Source organism: Alexandromys fortis, unplaced genomic scaffold (genome assembly GCF_014885135.2).
Source record: "Alexandromys fortis isolate MF-2015 unplaced genomic scaffold, M_Fortis_MF-2015_v1.1 scaffold_7, whole genome shotgun sequence".
Lineage (NCBI taxonomy): Eukaryota > Metazoa > Chordata > Mammalia > Rodentia > Cricetidae > Alexandromys > Alexandromys fortis.
In genome coordinates this window covers 8,644,355-8,661,484 of record NW_026067920.1, presented here as the reverse complement: position 1 = coordinate 8,661,484, position 17,130 = coordinate 8,644,355, and the positions used below count along the sequence as shown (strand labels likewise).

The window sequence follows — 17,130 nt, the reverse complement described above, 5'->3', positions numbered from 1 at the left end:
TTTTTTTTTTTTTTTTTTTTTTTTTTTTTTTTTGAGACAGTGTCTCACTATGTAGCCTAGGCTGGTCCCAAAGTCACTCTGTAGACCATACTGTCCTTGAACTCCTGGAAGTCTACCTGCCTCTGCCTCCCAGGTGCTGGAATTAGAGGTGTGCACCACCATGAACCTCACCCTCTTGACCTCCAGGTGCCTGGGCCTGCCCTAGAGAGCTGACTCTGGGGTCTGGGGAGGCCTGGGAACCTGCATCTCAGCAGTGTCCAGGGGACCACTGGGCTGCTGGGTGTCTGCGGCTCAGTGTCAAGAGCCCGTTACCTCACTACCGGGTACAGCATCTCTTCTTGGGGATCATGGGTGATGGCCCAGCTCCACCAGTACCTCCAAGCCCACACTTACCTAACTGTGCAGTAACCAGGAGCTATAAATCTTTCTGTGTTCGCATGACTGCCTTATTTGGGTGAGTGGGGGCCCAGGTGTGCTTTAGGTGGCTGTTTTGTTTGGTTCTTCAGTAAGACATCTCCCTGACCTGGCCAGAAGCCTGGTGTGCTTCTGGGTGAGTTCCAAGCAATGGCTTGGCTCCAGCTTCCCGTGTGGACTAGGGAGAAGAGGCCTCGAGAAGTTTGCAGCGGCTTTATTCCAGTCGGGTTAGGACCGTAAACCGGAACATTCCAGGACACAGACCTAAGGCTGTGGGGCTCCTGTGGAGTCCTCTCTGAAGAGCTGGGGGCTCTCTGAGGAGGTGAGGGGGAGTCCTAGCCTACCCTCAGCCTTCTCTTACTCCCATCCCCACTTCTAAACAAAAAGCTGCTCACAGGCCACCCTGAGACCATGAGCAGGTGCTGGGGACAGGTGGGGTGGTAACCCTGGGCTGGGGGTAAGTCTAGAAGCAGTGTGTGGCAGGCTGAGGAGGGGAGGGACCTCTGTCTCCCCTCAGATAATGGAAATGGCCCCTGCCACTCTCGCAGGGACCTGGTGGGATGAGCTGAGAAACAGTATAGTGCAAAGCTCCCCCTTGGGAAGCCCCTCCTGTCCGGAGGCCTGAACTAAGGCCCACCCACACGCTTCAAGCAGACTTCCTATTGGCAGAAGGGCTTCTTTTATAGAGTGGCTTCACAAGCGTGGCATCCATCTGTCCCGCAGAACAGACAGGCTGAGTTGTCCCAGCCTCTGCTCTCAAGAGCAGCTAGTAGGGTGCAGGCCTCCACGGAGCTTGTGGGAGCCCTCCAAAGTGCCCCTATGTGTCCTTGGTCCAAGAGTTATTAACAATTCCACAGCAGGGTTGGAGGGATGGCTCTTAAGAGCATGTGTTGCCCTGCAGAGGGCCCGAGTCAGACTCCCAGCATCCCCGTGGCAGTGCACAACCACCTATAATTCCAGTTCCAGGGAATCCAATGCCCTTTTCTGGCCTCTGTGAATACCAAGTATACACTTGGTATACATAGCTACATGCAGGCAAAACACACATAAAATAAAATATTTTTTAAAAAGAAAAAGATTAGCATAGGTAATGCCCAGGACATGTATGTATGGTGAACAGGCCCAGCATAGGCAATACCCAGGGCACGTATGTATGGTGAATACAGCCAGGGCTGTGTCTACCAAGGACTTGACTGGAACCTCAGAATTAATTTTCAAGATGGCTCCTTTTATGATCTCAGTTTCTCTCCACAAGTATCTGTCTCCCCAGAGCCATGTAAGCCTCATTGCGACATGGCAGCCAGCTCCTCCAAAGCCAGGGATGACAGAGGGAGAGAGTGTTCATCAGCTTCCATTGCTGTGACAACATACCTGAGCTAACTAGCTTACAAAGAGGAGCAGGCTTTAGGTCACTGTTTCGGGGATGTCAGTCCAGGAACTGACAGGCAGCTCAGTGGGTCGAGTACTTACCTATCAGAGAAGCCTAGGTTCAGATCCCCAGGTACTGTGTGATGCCAAGCAGGCAGAGTGGCCAGCCTGAAATCCCAGTGCTCAGGAGGTGGGGACAAGGGATGCCCAGAGCAAGCTGATGATGAACCCATGAGTTCCGGGTTCAAGTGAGAGACCCTGCCTCATATTAAGGCTGAGAGTAATTGAGGAAGACACCAAGTGTCAACCTCTGGCCTCCATATGTAACCACACACATACATGTGTCCCCGACATGTGTGAACGTGAACACACACACACTAAGTCACAGCCCATGATTGCTTGGCCTGGTTGCTTTGGACCTTTGGATGAAGAAAATGCCAGAAAATATGTCACCTCACACATGGCAGCAGGGGAACAATGGGTTGAGGAGATGGGGGTCTCAAGGTCACCTTCAGGAACACGTCCCCCTGATCTAACTTCCTCTCACCTGGCCCGCCCTTTAAGGGAGCCATCTTTCAGTAGTGGCCTTTGTGGAATCAAGCCTTCAACATGTGGATCTTTGGAGGAAACTTCCAGACACAATCTACAGAGCCAAAACAGAGAAAAGGAGACAGGCGTGAGACAACAGAGAGAGACAGAGAGATGCGCACTTAAAAAGTTACGATACAGCAATACGTGACAGTATTCCACATAGATGCAGGCCTGTGGCTTCAACTACACCTGCAGTGCAGGGTCCACCCTCCCCGCCCGTACCCAGACCTTTCTCCTCTTGCCCATCAGCTTCACCCTTGTTAAACAGCTCTCCAGTCCCTTCCTCCTGTCCCTGGACCTGACGTTTTGCTTCTGTGTCTGTGGCTGATGATGCAAAGCCTCCTAGAGAAGAAGCCTAGCCATCGTGACTGGCGTATTTCACTGAGGAATGGTTTTTAGGGTCATCTTTGTCAGAATTTCTTCTCCTCCTCCTCCTTCATCTTCGAGACCGGGTTTCTCTGTATAGCTCCCCCCCCCCCCTTCCTGGAACTAACTCTGTAGACAGGGCTGACCTTGAACTCAGAAATACGTCTACCTCTTCCTCCCAAGTGCTGAGATTAAAGGTGTGCGCCGCCACTGCCCAGCTAGCCTTTCTTCCTTTTGAAGGCTGAATCATATTCATTGCGTGGCAGTTCCACATTTTGTTTATCCGTCCATCTCTTGATGGACCTGGGGCTGCTTCTACCTCTTGACCACCGTGAATGGCGCTGTTCTAATGGGGTACACAGGTTTGTGAGTCCCTGCATTCAGTCCCGAGTATACACCTGAGAGCAATGTTGGTGTCAGGTGAACCCCGTTTCACCCTTTGAGGAACCGTGTGCCTTCTCCTGACCTCTGTGCGTGGCATCGTTCCTGCGTACAGGAGGGCAAGCAGTTCCCGTAGAGGAAATGCTCTATAGAGCCTGAGGTGCATCTTGTAGCCACCATGATGAGTACCCGAGGTGATGGGCCTGGTCCTGTCTGCTGAGCTGTCTCACTGTGAGTGGGGCTCAGGGCCTCACCCCAGTACCAGCCGTAAAGTAAATCCGTCGACCCCCATCTGCCAGCTCCCTAGCCTCTAAACAGGGTTTGGCCTTGTGCTTGCTCTAGAATGGTCCAGTCTCCTTCAGAGTCACAGGGAGGGCTGAGAAGGTGCAGCAGCCCTGCATGTGGCCTGACCTTGCAGTAAAGATGGAGACTGGGGAGGTCTGAGTGAGTCACTTGCAACAGCAAGAAGCTTTGCTTGGGTCCCCTTCTGGGAAGCAGCCCAGCTCATTCAGTCTGTCACCCCAGTCTCTGGACTCCAGGTGTTCTGGCGTCAGCAGAGAGGCCCTCAGAAGCTCAGAGAAGAGCCACAAAACAGAACCAACGGGGAAACATCCACAGGCCTTAGTAGGGGGGTTCCGGTATGGGGAGGGGGTTCCTCTGGAAGAGGGCAGAATGAACAGAAGAACCCATGTGGTCTTGGACCCTGTGCCACCAAGATAGGGTCCCCAGGCAAAGGGACTTCCAGACTAGATTGTGACAGATTGGTATCTGTGTGACACTTACCCTTGAGCACAGATGGTCTGTGCCTCACCTGGATGTGTCCCTGAGCTCAGCACCATCCCCAGGGAGGCTTCAGAATTCATTATTGAGCGTGTGTTTATAAATGCATGTCTTGTGCCAGGAAAGGCAGGCAGTCCCAGGTTGCCTCGGGTCACTCGCGAGAGCTGCAGCCAGGGCTTCTGACAGCTAAGCCTACTATTGACACCATGTGCTTGACCTGCCGGGGGAGCCAGTGCCACTGTGGGTGTTGTCCTTAGCTCTCAGGAGTGGAAGACGGTTCTGCTCAGGAAGGAGCAGGTCCCAAAGCCTCCCCCTTGAAGAGTGACGGAGACCAGGTGGCACAGCACCTGTGACTGCACACAGCTCCCGTCAGGAGTCCAGGGCCCCTTTTCCTGAATGAGGACTTGCCCTCTGTGCACCCGCTCACTCTCTTCCAGGCCTGGCTTAGAAGTCAGGAAGACCTTTCTGTCTAGTTTTAGGACTGAGGAGTTAAGCAAAGGGGCACACAAAGGATGGAGCCCAGGGAGAAGCCACACAGGTTACAGGAGCTGCAGCCAGGACTTCTGATAGCTAGCTCACTGCTAATGTCACATGCTGACCTGCAGTGCCTCTGCTGGTCAGGGGAGCATGAGCAGAAGGACCCCCCAAGTCCTCCAGTGTTTGGGTGCCCAGAACTTCTTTGCCCTCACAAGCCACAACTCCAGCTGAACTTAGGGGTCTGGGCCCTTGAGCTCTGCTCAGCAGAAGGGAAAGGAGTCCCAGCAGCAGGACCAGGCCAAGGGACCACCGTACTTCTGTTTTCCCCTCCCTGGGAGACTGAGGTGGGTGTGTTAGCTCCAGGTGAGATTTGCTGCTGCTTGCCTGACCCACACCCTCCTGGCTGGCCTGGCAAGAAGCCGTGGTGGGCTTACCCATCCCCAGCTCTGTGTTCCAGCCAGCAGAGTACCATTTACTTTCTGTTCTTGAAGAGATTTTGTCACAGTTCAGTTCTTCCTTAGCCTTTCCTGTGAAGTCACAGATCTGATGTGCTGATTAGGGTTTATTCAAAGCTATTAAAATAAACACCTGTTCTTAAAAATGGTGTCCACACCCCTACTCCTTTAATTCCACACACAGGGCCCTGTAGCTTCTTCTGCTGAAGGAACCTGTGTCCTAGAAAGGAGATGGGACCCACTCGGCCAAGCCTCTTCAGGCTCCAAGCTGGTGGCTGAGGACAGGCAGCCCCACCAACAGGCCTTTCCTGGAGGATAGGAGGCAATGAAGCAACTCTGTCTTAGGGTTCTATTGCTCTGAAGAGACATCATGACCACGGCAACTCTTACAAAGGAAAACATTTAATTGGGGTAGGCTTACAGTCCGTTACTGTCATGGCAGGAAGTACGGTGGCATGCGGACAGACATGGTGCTGCAGAAGGAGCTGAGTTCTACATCAGGATCCTTAGGCAGCAGGCAGAGAACAGGCTTGAGTGTCTGAGACCTCAAAGCCCGCCCTCTAGTGACACACTTTCTCCAGCCAGGCCACACCTCCTCCAATGAGGCCACACCTCCTAATAGTGAGTGATGCTCCCTGTGGACCTGAGGGGGCCATTCATATTCAAACCTCTACACACTCCAGGGACCCCACTGGACCTTCTCTAGGGCAGCATCCTCAGGGATACAGGGAAGAAAGCTCTCCTGTGACTGCCGGAGCCTGCTCTGCTCAGAGTGGTGTGTCCCGGAGTGAGGCAGCTGGGGTATCTCAGACAGGCCACCCTGATGGCCCCCACTAGGAAGGAGCCAGACGAATGTGCTTTTTTGGCTCAATCTCAGGAATTTTGTTGGCAGGTCCTAGGAGGCTGCTATTAGGTACCAGGGACTCATCTTGACTTAGGGAGACACAGGTCAGCCTGGACAGAATGGAGGTCCAGTTAGAAACAGGGTGTAGGGGGCTGGAGAGATGGCTCAGTGGTTAAGAGCACTGTCTGCTCTTCCAGAGGTCCTGAGTTCAAGTCCCAGCAACCACATGGTGGTTCACAACCATCTGTAATGAGATCTGGCGCCCTCCTCTGGTGTGTGGGCATACATGGAGGCAGAATGTTGTATACATAATAAATAAATCTTAAAAAAAAAAAAAAAGAAACAGGGTGTAGGGGGCCAAGTAGAATGTATCCATCCTCACTGAGGAGCTCTGATGGCCCAGAGAGCTGACAAGGATGTGGGTCCCAGTGGATGGGTTGGGTAGGGTGGAGTGGGGGAAGCTTTGCTGTCAATCTTAGAGCCAGGAAATGGAGGAAGAAACTGAAAGGCCTATGTCTGTTGTGGCTGCTGCCAGGCCACTGCCATGGGCTTCAGAAAGCAGTCCAGGTCCCTAAGTGGCCCCAGACTTGGAGTCTCAGTCATCTGGGTTTTCTTATACCCGTATGACAGCGGCGATAATGATAGACCCAGGGAACGCCCACTGTTTCACGTAAGCACATAATTCGCAGCAACCTACGGGCAGGTGTGACTTCCTCCCACTTTACAGAGCTGCAGACTGAGGCTTGGGTGACTGGAGGGGGGTCAATTCACACAGGCCACAGAGAGAGTCCCTCTGCTTCCTGACTCTGTGGAGGGCCTGGTGTGTTCTCAAAGGTAGACACAAGGTGACAGGTCCCATGGCGCTAAGGCGCTGGGCCCAGGCTGGGGAGCAGGGCAGTATCAGAGCTCTAGGTATAAGGACACTATCAGGATGGTGCCTGGGAGAACCAGCACCCAGAAGAAGGTGCTGGCAGCCAGCTAGAAACTAGGACAGTGGGGGAGGGTGCAGGGAGCAGGAATTGTGTGGGCTGTTTTTGCCTGAGGTCCTGGAGCCCTGTGGGACCAGGGAGAAGGTGGCCACTCTTCACCCTTCAGCCTCGTGGCCCAGTCTTGGGTGGCAGGAGACAGCAGGAACTTAGAGATCCCAAGAGTACACAGACCAGGGCTGGCAGTATGTGCTCACTGGAACCAGACCCTTGATCCCACAGCCCCACTTGACCTTCTGTGGGCTGTGTACCCTCAGGTGATTAGCCAGACTCTGCCGCTGTGCCCTTGTCTGCAGCCTGGAGGGGTGGTAGGTAAGCTGGCATCCAGTGCTGGTCTAACAAAGGGGCAAATCTGCACATGGGCGAGCAGGGCCCCAAGGGACTCTTTCCTAGAGAATCCTTCCTGCTTGGTGCAGAGGGCAGCTCCCTCACTCCTTCCTCAGTGCTCCGGAGTTCCTCATTCCTCACAGCCCACCAACCCCTGTCCAGCAGGGACTAGGGGGGAACCTGAGCACAAGTTTACAAGGGGCATGGAAACGGGACCAGAGGGAAGGAGACAGACCTCGCTAGCCAAAGGAAATCACAAGTCAAGGTCTGAGCCTTGAACACTACCCCACTCCGAATAAGCCTTCTGCCAAGCCTAGTCCCTGTCCTGCTGAGCCAGTCTTGAGTCCTTGCTGAGTCCAGAATGAATAATGGGTTTGTTTCCTACGGAACCCTCTCCTAAGATGGTGTGGTTTCTGTCGGGGGCTCAGCAGCAAGCCTTTCCTGTGTTTTCCTCTGAGAGGGTTGGAAACAGGAGAGCAGAGAGGGGCCAGGGGAAAGGGCAAGGTGCTGCCCACAGCTCTGTGGTGTTCCTTCAGGTTCGGCCTGCAGCACCTAAGGCCGGCTCGTAGCTCCCCAAGTCCCAGTCAGCCTTCTTGTCTTGGGGAGCCCCCGTCAGTCCCAGACAGGAGCTCCCTCACCCAGGACTTGCACCACTGCTGCTGGTGTGGACTCAGATAGGGTGGAGGTGGGCACGGGGGTCTATCCTGGTCTACTTCCAGCTCCTCATGACTTCTCTGTCCCTGCAGTCCGTCTCCATGACAGCATCTCTGAAGAAGGCTTCCACTACCTGGTCTTCGATCTGTAAGTGCCAGAGCCAAGGACCCTCGCCCTCTGCCACTCCCAGCGTGGGGCCTCGGCCTCCTCAGATTCAGGAAGAGTTCTGTCCCCACATCAGGCCACCCCTGGAGCGCACCTCTGCAGGGCGTTACCTCATTCCCAGACATAGCCAGCTTACCCACCTCTGACTTGGCTATGCGCAGGTTTTTACCCACAAGTCTGTGTCTGACGTGCTGAGGTCATCACGCAGAAAACTGGGAGGTGGGGCCAGTGGAGGGGGACCACAGAGAGCAGTCAGTGCCCATGCCCCTTCCTCCCTTCTGAGGCCTCCCTTCGGGTCATGTCACGCCAAGCACAGCTAGCTGCACAAGCATGTGTGTTTAAGCATGACTGAAAAGATGTATGTATGTTTACACACATGTGTGATGATACCTGAACTTGGGAGAGAGTGTAAGTACAGAGATGGTTGTGTAAGGTTCATCGGTGTACATGCATGATGTCTGTTTTGTGAGTGAACCTGTGTGTGGTTTGGAGATAACAGGTGTGTATGTGCGTGCATATGTGTGTGTGCGCATGTTAAGTGTGTTTGCATGAGAGTGTGCAGTAGCTGAGTGAGAAGGCGTTTGGGGCCAACTCCGCCTCTCACTTCCTGCCGGATTTAGAAGCGATGATCTCATCTCCCTTACTCTTGACAGCTTCTGCTAAGCAGACTATATTTAGCTGTCCGTGAACCAGGGCTGCTTCGGGACCCTGGGCTGGGTGGGGGCCCAGGGGCTTTGGCCTGCCCTGCTGGCCTCCAGACTGCACAACCAGGGGAGCCTGGATCTGGTGCTGTTGCCATGGTTACTGCATGCCCTCTGGCTGCCCTTGAGCAACAGGCTGGGCCTGGGAGGTGCCTTCCTAGGCCCACCTCTGCTCTTCCTCCCTCAGGTGACAGATGTCCAGGCTGGCGGGCATACAGGCCTTAGTGTCCTCTGTCCTGGTAGGGTCTTCTGGTGAAGCAGCTAGGCAGCCCCTTGGTGGAGTTTGGTTATTTCTCAGATACCTCTGTGTGTTTCACAAGACCCTACCTAGAATTATCAGCCGGATAACGCTACAGTCTGCCTGAATTTGTGCCCTGAGACGTCAGTCCCACGGCCTGAGGTGGACGGGGTCCACTTTTACCACCCTCTCTTCTCCAAAGACAGAGGCTGCGGACTGAAGGTGGTCCTGTCCAGGGCCCCTGATGGCCAACAGATGGCTACAATTATTTCAGGAGCTGAGAAGGAAAGAGAGTGGGGGGAAGGGATATATGTGTGTGTGACACATTTATCTCTCAGACCTCCTAAGCTATGCCAGGCAGGCAGCCGAAGGAAGACTGAGGATGGTGGGTCTGGACAAAAAACCTAAATACCCTCCTTCCATACCTCCAGAGCCTCCAGTGTGGTGGGCCCTGAGGTGGTCTGGTAGCGTCCCAGCAGACCCTGAGGCATTATTAACTTGGAGCTCTGCAGGTTCTGGGAGATGACTGGTGCATGGGCCTGGGAGATGATTGTGCACATGGGGCCAGGGAGATGACTGTGTACACCGGGCCTGGGAGGTGACTGTACATATGGGGCCTGGGAGGTGACTGTACATATGGGGCCTGGGAAGTGACTGTGCACACGGGGCCTGGGAGGTGACTGTGCACACCAGGCCTGGGAGATGACTGTGTACACGGGGCCTGGGAGGTGACATACACACTGGGCCTGGAAACAGAAGCTACAGGGCAAGGATCCCAGCAGTGATTCCAAGTCTCCCACAGCTGCCAACTCAGTAGAGGCCCAACTCCCTGCCCTGAGACTCTGTACCAGCAAATGGCCCTTCCTGAAGACTCAAGATACCTCATGGGGCCTGGGCCTGGCACAGCTCTGGCACCTCCAGGGCATCTTTTGAGCTACAGCTCTGCGCCAAGACCTTATGCCATTTTGTCTGCCCAGACTTGACTTCGCAGAGTCCGGTTGGAGAATATTTTTTGCTGAGACTCAAGCACTGTCACCCAGTACTGGGGATAGCAGCCCCTTCCCTGGGCTGCTCCTGAACCTGACTCTTCTGTTGTACATGTGTGCAAACTACACACTCACGGTGCTGCTTTTTCCACTTTGGGGTGGGCAATTGCTGGCTAGAGACAGATAAAGGAGAGGAGGGTGTGTGGGCAGAAACTAGCTCTGTGGTCTCACAGAGTCAGGAACTCAGGCACCTCAGGCCCTCAGCCCACTGTGGAGGCCAGAGCCAGGCACTGGATCCTCTGGACCCTCTCACCACTGCTAGGCCTCCAATCTGGCCCGGGCTGGGAGAGCATTGAAGTGGAGAAACCAGGCCTGGCTCAAACCCCTGTGCTGCCTACTCTGAGGAGACCACTTAGACCTGAGAACTGTTTTCTCCGGGGATGGCTGTGAGGACAGGAGTATTAAATGTCATCAGGTGTGAGCAAGCATGCCCTTGATAAGTTGTTGGTGTGCTAGGATGGAGGGGATGGCAATGAGAGGGTAGCAGTGATGGTGATGGTAGTGTTGGTAGTGGTGATGGTGAGGTGGTGGCGATGGAAGTAATGATGTGGTAGTGATAGTGATGGTGGTGACCGTGTTGGTAGCAATGATGGTGGTCCTGGTGGCAGTGATGACAGTGGTCATAATGGTGGTGGTGATGGGTGAGGATGGTAGTGACAGTGATGGCCATGGTGGTGTAATGATGGTGGTCCTGATGGCAGAGGTGACACTGGTCACAATGGTGGTAATGGTGGTGATGGTGATGATGGTGGCAGTGATGGATGAGGATGGTGGTCCTGGTGGCAGTGGTGACAATGGTCATAATGGTGATGATGGTGGCGGTGGTGACAATGGTGGTGATGGGTGGCGGTGGTGGTGATGGCGGTGGTGGTGACAATGGTGGTGATGGGTGGCGGTGGTGGTGATGGTGGCGGTGGTGGTGATGGCGGTGGTGGTGATGGTGGCGGTGGTGACAATGGTGGTGATGGGTGGCGGTGGTGGTGATGGTGGCGATGGTGGTGATGGCGGTGGTGGTGATGGTGGCGGTGGTGGTGATGGTGGCAGTGATGGGCGAGGATGTTGCTGGCAGCGATGCAGGGATCACGGTGATGAGGATCTCCAGGTCCATGACCATGTGCTTTCCTCGTAGGGTCACCGGTGGGGAACTCTTTGAGGACATCGTGGCACGAGAGTACTACAGTGAAGCAGATGCCAGGTGTGTCCAGAGCTGCACACCACGCTCCCCTCTCCTGACCTCCAGCTCCGTCCTCTCTGAGCCCCACCCCTGCCCTTCCTGTAACCCACATTCGTCCCCTGAGTCGCTGTCATCTCCATGGCCCTCAGAGGTCAACTGAGCAGAAGTGTTAACAGGTCTAGGGCTAACTGGGAGCTCTCTGAGCAAGAGGCAGGAGCAAGGCCAGCTGCGCAGAGGTGTGGTCTAGGGGGAGCAGTGGACACGCACACTAGGGGGTCCTCTCCTTGTGGTGGCTCACAGGGGAGGAGCCCTGGACATCCTCCTGCTTTGCTCTTGGACATCCCCTCCACAGTCCACTGGCCTCACACAGATAAGCATGTCCACGTGGTTTTCTAAGAAAGACAGGCCAGGACCCGATCTCTATCCACGATATGCTCTCCTCCCAGCATGATCCTAAGAGAGTGCTAGCGGTGCCATTGGAACGGGTGCCGCAGGAAAAGCTCTCGGAGCTCCTGGTCTCCTACTCGCCACACGCCAGGGCAATGGAAGAGGCCAGGGGAGACCTGAAGCCTTACTGTTAGTACAGGGCCCTGTGTCCTCTTATCCGGGATGCTAGGCAGAGGATTGAGCCCTGGACCTTTGGGCCTCTGGTGTGCAGGTGAGTGGAGGTACATGGATTCCACCCAGGCCTGGATTCCTCGTGGATATTTGAGGAAACTGCCTTTCTCTAGGCCAGTCTTTGCCGGGACAATGAAGAAGGGTGATGACCCAGAGATGGTTGTTTATGGCATGGCTGCTGGGGTCCAGAAGGCAGGGTGTCAGCTGTGGCCTCTGGATGGGTTTCTGGGGTCCACATCAGACGCTCCCCAGACTGTGTTCTGTCCCCAGGTATCTGCAGATTGTCACCCCTGCCTGTGGGCCCTGCCTACCTTTGCCTGGCCCCGGAGATAGATGTACATTTCAAAGAGAAAAGGGTCCTTTCCGAGCAGTCGAGTTATGCTGGTTTTAAATTTTTTTATCTTGTCTATTTTAAAGTTTGTCTTTAATGAATATGTATTACATCTCTAATCGAGAAAAATGAATATTATTTTTACAGGAGCTTTCTGTGACTCGGTTCTGAGCAGGCAGGCATTCTTGCTTTTCACCCCAGGCCCCGAGTCCCTGTGGGAAGGCATGAGAATCCTGGGTCATCATGACTTCTTAGGTCTTCCCCACGGAGCCAGGCAGCACAGGCCAAGCCACAGAGAAGGGCAGGGTGGGACAGGCCTGTGACCCCAATTCTCAGTGTCAGGAAACTAAGGGTGCAGCTGGGTCTTTCTGGAGGCTCCCTCAGGAAAAACATTGTGTTTTGAAAAATATCCTAGAAGAGGTCTGTTCTGTGGACTGGAGGAAAAATAAAATTTTCCCTTAAATTCTGCTCATAAGAGAAACAGAAGGTGGAGGGGAGCCCCTTTTCTCTGACCTAAAATGCTGGTAAGAAGTGTCAGTAAGCTGGGATGTCCCGCCCTTCCAAGAACCTGCTGAGGTGTCTAATATTCCTTCTCTCCAGCCCTTGCCCATCTCCATCCATGGGGGGAGGGGGTCCCTGTAAGCCTTGTCCTCTAACCTGGGACCAGCTTCTACCATTGAGGTCAGAGGCCCAGCCTTAGCCTATCTCTGATTGGTCCACAGTGCCCTCTGGTGTCTTTAAGGCACCTGGCCTGTAGCAGAACTCCCACCCCCACACCCCTCATTTCCGGACCCCCAGCCTTCTTGCTAAAGAGGGATGGAGGAATGGGGGACAACCCTGTCCAAGATCTGTTGGGTCCAGAAGGGCTCAAGCCTGGGAGTGGCTGAGAGTTCCCAAGTTCTTAGGCTGTTCAGGTGATAGGCACCTGTGGTCTGGGAGAGGGTTGTGCTCTGTGCCCTTGCCAGGCACCCCCATGCCTCCTCAGAGGATAGGAATCCTTACTGCTTCCCAGGGAAACCCTATGTGGAGAGTGTCTCACTATTTAAGGTTTCCTGGACCTAGCCCTGGCCCAGAAGACATGGACTCTGTCTCACCACGCAGCTCTTCACTGAGCTCTGTCTCTCTGGGATGTGGGAATCCAAGGAAAGGGACATGCTCAGTAGACAGGCTGTGGGGAAGGTTGGGTAACCTGAGTCCTGAGAAGAGAAGCAAGCACTCAAGGAATCCCCACGGAGAGTCTACACCCCACTTATATGACAGCCCCAGTGTCTACAGGGCGGTTCCTCTGCAACCCGGGCTTCTCTTTCTCACTGGGCTGCTCCCTGCACCGAGGGAGAACACACAGCTGGGACTCTGGCCTCGGGCGGTCTGCTGGCTGGGCCTTTATGCTTCTGCCTCAGACTCTGGTGCCTAACAGGGAGTCTGCTTAGACCGGCCCTGTGATTGTGACCCTGCAGCCAGTGTCCGCCCAGGGTGGATCCCAGCACCGACTAGGGTAGAACTTGTGCCCAGGTTGAGGGAAAGAGCCCCAGGGAGATGGACCGACGTCTCTGGCCAGATGTAGGGGAGGCAGGTTCCTGATGTCCAGCAGGAAACAGGCAAGAGTGGCTTCTCTGAAACACTCTCTATCCAAGGAAGCCGGAGGTTCCTTTCCGAGCACCGCGGGGCTTTTATTCTGAAGCTTGTAGGGGAACCTTAGAGGTGACCAAGTCTTTTTGCAAAATAAGGAAAACAAAGTTCCCAATTCTGAGACTGATTCTTGCAGGCCTCAGAGGTCAGACGCAGTGGCATACACCTGTAGGCCTAGCTTCTGTGCTGCTGACTAGGACTGAGAACCATGGCCAGAACCTGGCCAGTGTCCAGAATTCTGGCCACAGAGCGACTTCTAAATGAATCAAACCGTTAGGAAAAGTATTGCCTTTGCTTGGCGATGGATGTAGCAATCGGGCCAGAGCCACTTGAGGAAAGGTCCCTAAAGAGAGTTCCCTGTGTGGGCCGTTCATGGGTAGCCTGCCACTTTCCTTATGCATCCTGGTACCACATTCTCCTAGAGAGCCTTGGCTTGCTGGCCAGCTTGTTTCTGGGTGCTAGTGACCCTCTCAGAGTGACTGTGAAGTCTGGCAGGGGCCTCCACCTGTGTGAGATCTGGACTATTCCAGAAAGGGAAGATCGCGAGCCCAGCAGCAGGGCTAGTGTCTCTGGGCACCTCAAGAGGTCTCTGGTGCTTTCCCTGAGGACTCAACCATCAGGAAGGGTGCCTCGGGGGACAGGAGGGTCCGACAGTATGCACTACCACACATATACTGGTCGTACCGTCATGGACAGTACGCCACAGGGCCTGGCCTAGAGCCTTGACTGGACTTAAACGATGTCTCGAGAGACCAAGCTAGAGGAAGCTCAGTGAGGAAGGTGCCAGCTCTGGCCCACAACATTACAGAGACTGCCTCCCACATAGTGGACATGGTTCTTTCTGAACTCAGAAACCACAGGTTCCTACCCATTAGGATGTCAGGAGTGAGCGCCACAGCGTAGAAAACTTAAATGAATTTCCCGCACAGTGCTGGCCTCATTTACATATGGCCAGACTCAAGGGGAGGTGCGCTGTTTGAGAAGGGTGCGCTCCATACCCCAGGGAAGCCAACCTTTGGTCACTCTGCTGTCTCTAGGGTAGAAGCCCATGGGACTTGTGCCTAGCACCAGGGACTACGGGGACTGGGGGCTGTTGGGCACAGGCTACAGAGTGTACATGCACTGGTGGCGCAGAGTCCGATATGTGGACAGACAGGAAGGGTCTGAGGCTGACATTGAAAGATGTCACTAACTAGGAGCGAGCTGGAATAGCAGGGACACCTGTACTCAAGCTGTCCCCTGGCTAGAGAGGCACACCCTGCACAATGGCTCCTGGAAGCGTGAACTGAGCCGGGCTGGCTCGTGGATGTCCAGGTGCCATATCTGTTAGAGGAAGCACACAGTAATGCATCGTCACTACCCCGAGGCACACCCTGCACAATGGCTCCTGGAAGCGTGAACTGAGCCGGGCTGGCTCGTGGATGTCCAGGTGCCATATCTGTTAGAGGAAGCACACAGTAATGCATCGTCACTACCCCGATGCACACCCTGCACAATGGCTCCTGGAAGCGTGAACTGAGCCGGGCTGGCTCGTGGATGTCCAGGTGCCATATCTGTTAGAGGAAGCACACAGTAATGCATCGTCACTACCCCGAAGCAGACAAGCTCATCTCCGTACCACGCACCCATGCTCCTGCCTGCTCCACCCTTTCTTGCCTGAGTTTCCGCACTCTCTAGCCCACAGTGCTCACTTACTGCTGGCATCCCTGCCCACAGCTTAGGGTCAGCCTTGCCTATCTCAGCCTTAAAGGGGTAAGCTGGACACCAGAGCCTTTCCCTTCAGAGTTAGCTCTGTGGATCTGGTTCAAACTTAAGCACACCTGGGCCCAGAAGAAGAGGCAGAGCAGGGACTAGAATGGCTGCCCTTGGGGCTGAGCAAGGACTCCCTTGTGGCTAGCATCCTTTCCCCACGATTCCCTACATCCTCCTTGCTCCCCCAGGCTGGGGATTGAACCCCAGTGTTCCACAGCCTGCCTTTCCCCATGCTGCCCCCTTCCTGGCCACCCCCAAACCATTCGACTAACTTGCCTGCTGTTTGTCATAGTCACTGCATCCAGCAGATCCTGGAGGCTGTTCTCCATTGTCACCAAATGGGGGTCGTCCACAGAGACCTCAAGGTGAGTCTCCACTTTGCTCGGTGATAGGTTCTGTCCCCCACACCTACAAACTGTGTGAAAGGAGGTGTGGAGTAAGAGGGAGATGTGGTGGGGAAGATGTGTGTGCATACTGTGTGCTAGCATGAAGGAGTGTGAGTGCATGTGTGTCTGTCTCCGTACAGGGCCACATGCATACGTGTGTGCATCGAGGCATAGGTGCATGTGTATATCGGTAACTGGGTGTGTGCATGCATGCGTGTGCATATATGTGAGAAGTAGCCGCACACTTACACCCCAGTGCCTCTATTGCTGGAGGACCCAGCCTTCTCGAACCATCCTGTTAACAGACGTATACTCAGACTCTCACTTTCTAATCTTCCACCAAGATGCAGCTCTCGAGGGTGGGGACACAGGTGACCCGGGAGAGGTGATGAGAGTAGCTGAGGCCAGCTTAGCCAGCTCCTCTCAGATCTTCTCTCCGGTTCTTTACTGTCCATGGCTAGACTATGGTCTCCAGGCTCTGTTCAAAAGAAAATTTGTAGCTGGGTGTCATGGCTCATCCCTTTAATTCCAGTGCCCAGAAGATTGAGGCAAGAGGATCAGGAGTTCAAGGCTAGCCTAGGCTACATAGCAAGTTCAAGGCCAGCCAAGTCTGCATGAGACCCTGCCTTATGAAAAGAAAACAGTTGACTGCAAACTCTCAGAAACATCCCTCTTTCTCCCTCCCCACTTCTTCCCTAGAATCTCTCTTTTTCCCAAGGCCTGGTTCAGCCTCTTGCTGAGTCCACCTGTTTGGGGACAGTGTAGATGCCAGTCCTGACCTGAATGTCTTCAAGGCCAGCCTTCCCCTCAGCATTGGTGTGGACTGGTGTGGTCACTCCTTCCTTAGGCTGCAGTCAGGGGCCAACATTTGCAGCTGTTCTGGGGAGGATGCCACACAGTAGACCCGGGATGTTCCCGATGTTCCCTGCATCTCTTCCTGTGTCCTTGCTTCCTTGAGAGTCCTCTCTGTCTTAACTGGCACAAGGCCCCTGAGATGGTGGCCCATGTCCCCCATTTCATGAGGTGCAGGCACTCCTTTCGCAGAGAGTGAATGCTGAGGCTGAAGCATAGACGAGGACATATGTGTCCCCTCATGTCTCCAGTCCTGGACCGACAAGATCTTCCTTTGGAGAGGATATACTGTCCCTCCTTTCCCAGAGAGAAATCCCACCGTCTTGATGAGGCAGACCCACAAATGGCACAGTAGGTTGATGTTACGCGGTCCCTCAAGGCGGGAGAGAGCATGGTTAGCGGCTGTGTCTCCATGGTGGCTGTGCAGGAGCCAGAGTGCAGCCCAGCCTCTAGGACTCAACCACTGCCTCCCTCCAAGGTCCTGAACGTCCTTGCCTTGTACCTTCTCAGGCCCCCTATCTTCCCCATCATAATTTCCTGCAGGAAGGGGTGGGATCCCAGAGTGAAGCTTGGGGCCCCTGCCATGCTCACAATG

At 54.5% G+C, this 17,130-nt stretch overlaps 1 protein-coding gene across 2 annotated transcripts in view; it reads left to right on the top strand.

Moving 5' to 3' along the window:
* The window catches only part of Camk2b (calcium/calmodulin dependent protein kinase II beta), an 88,112-nt gene that overhangs the window by 50,277 nt on the left and 20,705 nt on the right, over positions 1–17,130 (top strand). For both annotated transcript variants that reach the window (XM_050141333.1, XM_050141332.1), the window contains exons 4-6: positions 7,736–7,790; positions 10,923–10,988; positions 15,590–15,662. In XM_050141333.1, coding sequence (XP_049997290.1) covers positions 7,736–7,790; positions 10,923–10,988; positions 15,590–15,662 — 194 coding nt within the window. The remainder of the gene's footprint in view (positions 1–7,735; positions 7,791–10,922; positions 10,989–15,589; positions 15,663–17,130) is intronic.